General features: G+C 45.4%; 1 protein-coding gene across 2 annotated transcripts in view; it reads right to left on the bottom strand.

The window, feature by feature from the left end:
• MEOX1 (mesenchyme homeobox 1) overlaps positions 1-8,901 on the bottom strand; it is a 19,894-nt gene extending 10,993 nt beyond the window's left edge. For both annotated transcript variants that reach the window (XM_019665545.1, XM_019665544.1), the window contains exon 1: positions 8,025-8,901. In XM_019665545.1, the coding sequence (XP_019521090.1) occupies positions 8,025-8,487 (463 nt within the window). In that variant the 5' untranslated portion in view covers positions 8,488-8,901. The remainder of the gene's footprint in view (positions 1-8,024) is intronic.
• Between the last annotated feature and the right edge of the window lie 1,736 nt (positions 8,902-10,637).

The raw sequence follows: 10,637 nt of genomic DNA, 5'->3' as shown, positions 1-10,637 counted from the left end.
TGTTCAGCATCTTAGCTGTGGAGGGCAGTGTCACTGGCCCTCATATGTGGGATCCGAACCGGGGCCCTCTGGCATCCCAAGCCAGTTCTTAACCAACGCGCCACTCGGCCGGCCCCACTAATGGGGTTTTTAACTGGAATATTTGTGACACTGCTAGAACCTTCTCCCAGTCCCTATATCTCCTGTTTATGGGCTGAATTATTTCCCTCCCACTTAATTCATATGTTGAAATCCTAGCCCCAATACCTCAAAATGTGACTGTATTTGGAGACAGGACCTTTAAAAAGGTTAAGTTAAAATGAGGCCTTTAGGGTGGGCCCTAATCTAATATGACTGGTGTCTTTATAAAAAGAGTTGTGGATTAGGACATAGAGACAGAATCAGTGATGTTCACGCACAGAGGAAAGACCATGTGAGGATACAGCAAGCAGGTGGCCAATGGCAAGCCAAGTTGAGAAGCCTTAAGAAGAACCAAACCTGTAGCATCTTGGTCTTTAACTTCTACTTCCAGAACTGTGAAAAAATACATGTCTATCATTTAAGCCACACAGTCTATAGTATTTTGTTATGACAGCCTGAATGGACTAAGACACTCCCTAATTCCCCATAACCAACTGATAACCACTGAGGAGAGGGAGCAAAGCCATGAGGGGTGGTTGGCAAGGCTGATTCTAGCCCATAGGGGACCTCTCTGTAAACTAGAAAAAGGTGCCCTTTCCTCTAGACTGAAGAACATGGCCACATGTACATGTGACAGATGGGCCATCTAGCTGCCCTGTCATGGCAGCCCCCCTAACTCCTCTGCCATGGTGGGTCCACTTTATTGCTCAGCCACAGCAGCTCTACTTATTTCCTATAGTGGCCCTGGTACTTGGGAGCTGACCCCAGTACCCGTGGGGGATTCCTGTAGAGTCAACCCAACCTGCACGTGGCTGTTTATATATCTTTCTGACCCCAGTTCTCTCTCTCTCTCTCTGACCCTGGGCTGGTTTTATGATTGAAATCTGGCTCTCTGCACATTTTTTTTATGAGTGAGACTGTAAAAGTTCTGATGCATTTTGCAGAAGTATATCACACCTGGTGGAAACCCTCACGCCAGGCAGTGGAGCCACGCTCAAAGAGAAGGTGAAAAAAATGAATGAATAAATGCCAGGCTGCAATAGAGATTATTGACCAGACATTTAATGAGCTCCTCCTGTGTGAAAATGTTTCAATAGTTGCTAGGGAGACTGCACAAGTGAATCAGATATCATTCTGAAGTGTGGCCCTCCAAACACTTCAATTTTGGGGAGAAAGGCAGCCATATGCATCTATAACCCTGGATACAAGGCCAACTGTGATTTGATGCTAAAATGGAGGAGGTATAAACAAGGCTTGCTCTGTGTGTGTGAGAGAGGAGGATGCTAAGAAAGGATTCTTGGACATTCAACAAACTAGAAATAGAAGGAAATTGTCTCAACATAATAAAAGCCATAAATTCTTATGGCTAACATCATATTCAATGGTAAAAAACTGAAAGCTTTTTTTCTAAGATCAGGAACAAGACAAGGATGCCCAGTGTTGTCACATCTATTCAACATAATACTGGAAGTCTTAGCCAGAGCAATCAGATAAAAAAAGAAATAGAAGACATCTGAATTGGAAAGGAAGAAGTAAAATGATCTCTATTTGCAGATGATATGATCTTGTATGTGGAACCCTAAAGATTCCACAAAAAAACCTCTTAGAACTAATAAATGAATTCAGCAAAGTTGTAGGATATAAAATCAACATGCAAAAATCAGTTGCATTTCTATACACTAGCCAAGAACAATCTGAAAAAAAAATTAAGAAAACAGCTTATGTTTACAATAGCACCAAAAAGAATAAAATACTTAGGAACAAACTTAACTAAGGCAGTGAAAGACTTACACACTTAAAACTATAAATCATTGCTGAAAGAAATTAAAGAAGATAAATAAATGGAAAGACATCTTGTTTATAGATTAGAAGACTTAATATTATTAAAATGTCCTTATTACCCAAAGTGATCTACAAATTCAGTGCAATCCCTATCAAATCACAATAGCATTTTTTGCAAAAATAGAAAAAAAAATCCTAAAATTCATACAGAATCTCAAAAGACCTTGAACAGACAGAACAATTTTAAGAAAGAAAAGATGGAGGCTTCAAAATTCCTGATTTCAAAACATATCACAAAGCTACTGTAATCAAAACAGTATGATACTGGCATAAAGACAGACATATAGACCAATGGAACAGAATAGATGCCTAAAAGTAAACTCTTACCTATGTGGTCAAATGATGTTCAACAGAGGTGCCAAGGATACTTGATTGGAAAAGAACAGTCTTCAACAAATGGTGTTGGGAAAACTGGATATCCACATACAACAGAATGAAGTTGGACCCTTATCTTACACTATATTTAAAAATTAATTCAAAATGGATTAAAGACCTAAACATAGACCTAAAATTATAACACTCCTAGAAGAAAACATGGGAGGAAACCTTCATGATATTGAGTTTGGCAATGATTCCTTGGATATGACACCAAAAGCACAAGCAACAAAAGCAAAAATAGACAAAAAGGACTACATCAAACTTAAAACCTTCTGTGCAGCAAAGGGAACAATCAAAATGAAAAGGCAACCTGCAGAATGGGAGAAAATATTTGCAAATCATGTATCTGTTAAGGGGTTAATATCTAGAATATATAAAGAACTCCTATAAGCCAACAACAAAAGTCAAACAATCCAATCAAAAAACGGGCAAAGGGCTTGAATGGACATTTCTCCAAAGAAGATAAACAAATGGCCAAAAAGCATATGAAAAAATGTTTAACATCACCAATCATTAGGGAAATACAAATTAAAACCACAATAAGAAGCTCTGAGCAACAGCAGTTCGAGTCCAGCCCGAGCTGAGCAGCCGCTGAGCTGCCAACAGGTAGCAGGATGGCTCAGCTTAAAAAAAAAAAAAAACCAAAACCACAATAAGATATCCCTGTACATGTATTTGAAGGGCCACCAAAAAAAACAAACAAACCCAGAAAATAACAAGTGTTGGTGAAGATGTGAAAAACTGAAACCCTTATGCACTCTTGGTGGCATTGTAAAATGGTACAGTGACTATGGAAAAGAGTGTGGTGGTTCCCCAAAACACTAAAAATAGAGTTATCATATGATCCAGAAATCCCACTTCTGGGTAAATATCCAAAATAATTCAAAAGCAGGATTTAGAAGAAATATTTGTACACCCATGTTCATTGCAGAATTATTCATAATAGCAAAGAGGTGGAAGCAACCCAAGTGTCTGTCCATCACCCCAAGTGTCTGTCCATCAACAGATGAATGGATAAAGAATATGTGGTACATACATATATACAATGGAATATTATTCAGCCTTAAAAAAGAAGGAAACCCTGTTACATGCTATATCATGAACAAGCCTCAAGGACATTATGCTACGTAAAATAAGCCAGTCACAAAAAGACAAACACTGCATGATTTCACTTATATGAGGTAACTGAAGTAGACAAACTCTTAGAAACAGAAAGTAGAAAGCTGGTTCCCAAGCCTGGGGCAAGGGAAAAGGAAGTTGCTGCTCAATGGATATAGAGTTTCAGTTTTACAAAATGAAAAAGTTCTAGAGATCTGTTGCATAACAATGTACATATAGATAACACTACTGTACCATGCACTTAAAAATGGTTATGACGATAAATTTTGTTATATGTTTTTGACCATAATGAAAAAAAAAAGATAAGGAGATTTCCAGTACAAGATGTCCTATGGTAAGAAGTCTCAGAACTCCTATGAAGTTAAAAACTGTATTTAGAAAATCAGCACTGGTTCTAGTGGATACTTAACAATAGCCTTCACTGAAATGATGCTATGTACACATGGAGTCATAAATGTAAAAGAAAGAAAGTGTTCTTGAAGGGGGTGGTTTTCAAGTTGGATGTTGAAATAAGTAGGGCTTCCATTGGCAGAAGGGTCGGGGAAGAGAAAGCAGGGTGTGTTTGCAAGGCAAGTAAACTGGTATGGCTTGTGGCAAGGTGAGTGGAGGTGGGAGGGGTGGCCTGTAGAGGGACAGCAGGTGGAAAAAGCGCAAAAGGGGCCAATATGTGGAGGGTTTTAAACCTTAAGAGAGATGAGAGTTCATGTGGTTGGGCAGGGGCAGGTGGAGATCAGGTCTTGCAGGGGAGAGAAATCGGGGAAGGACGGGCCGTGGGGAGGCACACGTGTTGGAGCTGAGGATGGGACAAAGCGGAGTCTGATGAAGGCAGAGTGAGTACGTGAGAGCCCAGCCAGCAGTGCTGAGCCCTAGCACAGCGGCTCTCCCTGGTGGGCGATCAGATTCACCTGCAGCCAGGCTGATCACGCGCGACCTTCCCTTGAACCCCGTCAGGAAATCACTGCGAAATCCCTCATCCCCATAAATTAAAGACAACCACGGTAGCAACGACAGATTGGGGGCAAACAACAGTGGCCTCACAGCTGTCCCTGCCAGCAGGGGTCTTTAACACCCACCGGCCCCCGGGGCTGGGAGTGGTTGGGTGAGATAACATCACACTGGTCTCCTAAATCAGTTTTGTGCTGTGAACCAACAGAAGGTCTCAGGGTGGGGGGCCAGGGATCCCCACTTTCCTGATCATTTACTTGAGCAAATCAGCTCCACTTCCAGTGGGAGTGAAGGGGGAGCAGTTGGGGCTGGCAGAGGAAGGAGAGGGGAAAGCATAGAACGTTCCTCTTGAAACACACTTTTAGTAAATTTCTGTTACCGATGCCTCCTTGGGCAGCCAGTATGGGGCACATTCAACAGGCACAACTCACCCCCAACCTCCCCAGCAGATCTCTGAGCTCCAAGCTCCTAATTGATGACAATTGGATTTTAGGACCAGCAATGATTGCAAGTTCTCATGCCTTATATTTCAGACTCAGGAATTTCTGAGACAATGTATTTGAAATATTCAATTCCATTGACCCCATAAATATAGGGAGGTTTGCTAGACTCTTATGTTCTGAAGGCTGGTTCTGTAAATATGGACTTAATGCCTTTCATAACTGCTATTTATTGACCTCACGGGCCAGGCACAATGTTAATCTTGTGGGTCACTGCATTTACCCTTCACAGAGATTCTATAGAGAAAGTGCTATTGCTATAGTTTCATTTTACAGCTGGGGAAACTGAGGCTACAAGAAGTTGAGAATTTCCCTAAAGTCATGAACCCAAAAGTTACAGTGCTGACACTGCAACCTGTCTGCTTGACTGTGAAGCACTAAAAAAAACCACATTTCTGATCAATACTAGTTAACCTTCCAGAGATGGCTTAGCAGGGGCCAGGGTGAGGCGTGTAAGGCACTCATGTTGAGCACAAAATGCAAGGGGCGCCTAAATCCCCAGTAATCAAGAGAAATAATATTTTAATGTAATGTTTTTAAAAATTGAAATTAATGCAAAAAGATCAATGATGAATAAAATGTTAACATTTTAAATAAGAGAGTATCCAACCAGTGACTCAGGATTGGTTGGATGGAGAGGGGGTCCTTTGTGGGTTTGTCTCTTGTGAGTAGATAACTGGAGTGGGTTGTGAGCCTTGCCCACCGCCTTCTCCTTTCTTTAGGCTCTTAAAAGTTGATCTTTCCTCTTTCCTTCCCCTCCAGTTAAATTCCCGAGGAAGACTCAGGCAACTAACAGGGAGGTAAAGATTTCCGTGCTGAACAGAGAGAATGGGCCTGGAACCCCAGAGAATGAAGGAAAGTCCACTTGCTATATGCCCTGCCTTGTATGACTGCTGCCATCGCTACTGCTCCTAGGGGGACCTTGAGAGAGATCTCAGGGATGGGAACTTCTCCCAGCCCGAGGTTGAGCCTATGAAGAGTGCAGGGCATTCAGTAGAGGGTGTCCCTGTGCTCTTGGGGATGGTCAGCTGCTTGGCATGAGAGCTCACTCCCGAATGCAGTTCCATGGGCCAACGGCCCAAAGGAAAGACACTCATCTGGATCTTGCTGAAACATGGAATGATTTTGCTTAAGCCCAGCCCTTGGCTTTGCCCACGCCTTCCTGATGCCGTGGCTCCCAGTTCCCAAGAAAGTGGCTGGATGCGACCAAGGGAGGTGTGGGCAGAGATGGAGCTACGGTGGCTGGCTCACAGAGGGGAGAGCTCTTCAACCAGGCACAAGGCCAAGTTGCTGAGAGCTCCTTGGAGAGGAGATGCGGAAGATGCCCCATTGTCGGCAAATCTCCCACCAGGGCTAGGAATAGTTCAGGATTTAACAGGTTGGAAATTGAACAGCCGGGAGGGCTGTGGTCATTCTCATTTATTATGAGTGCATCGGGGGACTTCTTCAAGCATGGAGACAAATTTGTCAAAATGACGATTGTGCTTGAAATCTACTGAAGGGTATGGGATTTGGGTTCTGAAGTTCAGGATTTGAGCTTATTTCTAGGGTGACCGATGGTCCTGGTTCGCCCGGAACTGAGGGTTTCACTGGACTTTCAGTGTTAAAATCAGAGAAGTCCTGGGCAAACTGAGATGAGTGGGTCGCTCTCTTTAGACTCCATTCTAGCAGTGATCCCCTCAAATTTTCCAAATCTCCTTTTCCACATGTATAAGAACCAAGATACTGGTAAGACTTACTGTACTTACTTCGCAAACTGGTGGGAGTCAAAAAGAACTAACGAATGTTGTCCACCGCACCTTGAACCTCCCTGATTACAGTACATCTACTGCCAGACAGGCATCTGCAGACCTCTCTTCCTTCTCAGTTTGAGCTCTTTGGGTGGGGGAGGGTCGAGACCACCTTATTCATCTCTGGATCCACAGGGCTTTGGCCAGTGATTGGCAAAGAGAAGATGCTTGGGAAATTTGTGCTAAATTGATGGTTCTTTGTAAAGCAAATCACAGAGTGTCCTCATTGGTTAGTTGGCACTTTCATTTTCTGCCTGTGCTGCTTAGCTCCATGAGAAAGTCCTCTATAGGTTCAGACAGACAAATGTTGCCCCAAGGGTAGCTGTCAGGAAGACACAGCGGGCAATGGGGGCAGGAGACATGGGCATTGCCTTGTTTTGGGCAAGGTGGGGGCCAGAGAGAGAACAAGACAAAAGGTAAATAGGAGGTGAGCGATGCCAGGGGTGCCCTCATGGGGAGATGAGGAAATAACAGTTTCCTACCATGGGGAGGAGATGGACTTTAACTGGGATCTTAAGTGGGCCAACTCTGTCTTCTGGCTTCTCAGGCTCCAACACCGAGCTGGGCTTTACCTGCATTCTGAGGACCAGGGCTTGCCCTTGGCCACCTGCCTCCCTGACTCTCCCCAGGGCCAGTGACCTCTCAGGAGGGCCTTTTTTGGGCGTCAACCAGAACTTAGCATGCTGAGCTGCCCCTCTGGCCTGGGCACAGCCCAACTGGGCAGGGTGATACCTTGTGGGCAGTCTGCCCCAAATCTCATACTCTATGTTCCCCTTATCCTTTGCCTCTCTCATCCCAGCCCTAGGTCTGCTTCTCTGCTTCTAGGCTCCTAGAGACATAGGGTTCTGGCTCTGCTTGACTGCCCAGGGTTCTAGCCTCAGTCTTAGCCCGCCGAGCCTCTGTCTCAGCTAACTTCCCTGTTGAGCAAACCCTGTAGCTCTGGGGATCATTTGGAGCCAGCCAGAGCATGATGGGGAGAAGCCTGACCCAGAGGCAGCTGGGGTTCAGGAAAGCCCTTCTCCAGCCCTTGCCAGCCTGCACTGAGGCTCCATCACACATACCCTCCAAATCTTTGTGGATCTTGTTTTATTCTCTTGCTGGCACATCCTTCCTAGGGCCCAGGAGTGCTGGGAACACAGACACAGCCCCCATCACCAGAGGATCCTAGAACTCTGAAGTAGAAGAAATCCCAAAGGTGATCCTTGCCTTCAGGTAGGTTAGATAGTATTGTTCACAATTCATGGGTCAGGGCAGTTAAGCTCAGAGAAGGCAAGTAACTGCTCCAAGATCACACAGTAAAAGAAGGATCAATTGCTCCTCAGCCACCTACCTGAACTCTCCTTTTTCCGTCTGGTTGACTTCTTCTCCGTCTCATTGGCAGTGCTCCCAAGGACCTCGTAGTCCTCGCCTGGGCCTCCAGTGTTGTCCACCAGGCTTGGGCTGCTGGCCCCCATCTCCCTGGAGCCCCCAGCTGGGCCTGGGTTGAGCCTGCGCCGGGTCTCAGAGACAGGGAAATGCCAGTCAGGGGGCTGTGGGAAGGCAGGGTGCTGCTCAGTGAAGACGCGCTCCTCCTGGGGAAGGCTGTGCGGGGTGGCCGCCAAGCAGGAGGCTGAGAAGTCGGGGTATGCTGCTGTCGCCGGGAAGTCTGGTTTCTGGTGGAAGGAGAACGGGGTTGGCGGATAGTGGGGTAGCCCTGAGGCCCCACTGCCTTCGGAGTGGGGATTTCGAAGGCAGCCCCAGACAGGGGTTGGGGGGTGGGGGCTCCTCATGCAGCTGCTGGCCACAGGATCCATCTGCCGTCTGCTGCACGCCTCAGTCTTTCAAAGGTTTGATTCTTACACTTTATATATTCAAATTTTTAAAAATGCAAAAAAAAAAATTAAATAGGAGGGAAAAATGTTCAATAGAAAGTTCACCCCAGGAACCAAAACAAAAACCAAAACTAAAGTTGCTTTTTCAAGTCCGCGCACATGTGTCCAGCTACACGTATATGTATGCACACACCTCTGTCGGACTTCACTCCTGGCTTCCTGCTCCCCGACACACCAGCCTGCCTATTGGGGTCCCCTGTACATGTATTTGTCGCCGATGACACTGAACATTTTCACTGTCCCAGCCCTGAAGCACCAGCTGATGGAGTGCTCGTCCTGGAGCCCACAGCAAATGCCTGCAGAGGGCTGGACCAGGGCTGCTGAGACACACTTTTAAATGCTGCGGTGGGGAGAGAGTGACAAATTTCTGAAGTGAAATGTGAGAGAGGAGAGGGAGGGGTTAACCCGCACCCACACGATCCCCTCCAACCAAAACCCGAGCAGGCAACTATTAATCATCGGAAACCTTATATGCACATCTAATGGGATTTGCAGATGGAGACTTTTAAAGAAACATTGTCTGTATTTTTTTTTTAAGGAGAGAGAGAAGCACACACACACACAACTTCTTTAATGTGCCTCCTGTAACACTATGAAGTTATTTTATTGCACTGTTAACAAAATTCCCCAAGTCTTGGATTTGGAAAAAGCCTTAAGTCAGATCCAGAATCCATCAAGTGCCAAATTCCAGGGAGTGAAGCAGGGAATAAGTGCAAGAGACAAGTTTGCTGATTGCATTTGATTTAAAGGCCCTTCTCCTGCTGCTTGCAAAAAGGAAGGTGGATTAAAAGAAATCTTTTTTTGCAAGTCTCAGCGGCCCACTAGGGTCTGTGGTATAAAGAAAGACATAGCCCAGAAAAAAATTTTTTCTCTCTGCCCAAAGTGACATTCTCACTTTCTCAGTAACTTAAAAAAACAATCAGATTCTTCCTTCCGCTCTTTAACCCCCAACTTAATGCCAATTAGCCACACTCTTCTCTAGAGGGGTTTCAAGTCATTTTTCTCCATGGCAAAGGAAAGGCTCTTTAGATAAAGTCCTTGAAGTTTCTCCAGGCTTCCCCCACCTGCTCCCTGGCCTCTTAACCTTCACCCACCTGCTTCCCCCTCCTCACTCCCAGAGGCCAAGGCTTCCATGGACTCTGGGGCGCAGAAATAGAATCAGGGATATTCTCATTCCCAAAGGAGTTCTCTTTGGCAAACAGTCCCATGGTTTTCCTGGCTGGTGCCAATCACAGGCGGGCCGATTGCCATTTTAACCAGTCAGACCAGTCTTCTTCATCCCCATGGCCTTGCTGGTCTCTCTGGAGGGTTAATGTAACTTCTTGGAGGATGACGTTCCAAGCCCACGAGCCCAGAGCTCCTTTCCCACTGAATATTTCGACGATATATTCGAAATGGCAGGATTGAGGCTGAAATGGGCACAGACCATAACAGTGATGCCTTTGCAGGCTGGTTTCAAAGGAGGAGGGGTCTTAGCTCTGTAGCCTGGAGGCTGCGTATATGCTCTTCATGAAACAGGCATTTTGTCTTCTGGAATAGGCATTGTAGGCCACGAGAGGAGATGGGGCCATAGCCACAAACTAGACTCATTTCTTTGCTTTGTCTGGGACTTAGCTGTTGCATATACATTTCTCCTCTGAACCTCACCACTCTCCCATTACGGGTAAAGTAAGAATTGTGTTCTACATTTTACAAGTGAGGAAAATGAGGCTCAGACAAGTGACATGGGCTGCTCAGGCTCACACAGCTAAGAAATGGCAGAACCAGGAGTTGGCCTCAGGTGTCTGGAGCAGCTTGGACTGAGGCATGGACTTTGGGCTTAAATATATGTGAGTTCAAATCCTAGGTCTGCCACTTTCTGGCTGTGTGTCCTGGGAAGAGACAGCTCACCTCTCTGAGCTTCTCTGTTCTCTCATCTAGGATGATAGTCTACTCATCCACTGATGATAGTGGACATTCATCCACTGATTTTAGCACCTCACATATATTCCCCCCAGTGGATCCCCACAAAAACCCTCTGAGGCAAGTGTTTTTCTCATCATCTCCATTTTTCAGAAGAGGACTCTGAAGCA

This window comes from Hipposideros armiger, unplaced genomic scaffold (genome assembly GCF_001890085.2).
Source record: "Hipposideros armiger isolate ML-2016 unplaced genomic scaffold, ASM189008v1 scaffold_447, whole genome shotgun sequence".
NCBI classification, from domain to species: Eukaryota; Metazoa; Chordata; class Mammalia; order Chiroptera; family Hipposideridae; genus Hipposideros; species Hipposideros armiger.
Note: the sequence above shows the minus strand (reverse complement) of the source record. Positions and strands in the feature narration are given on the sequence as shown.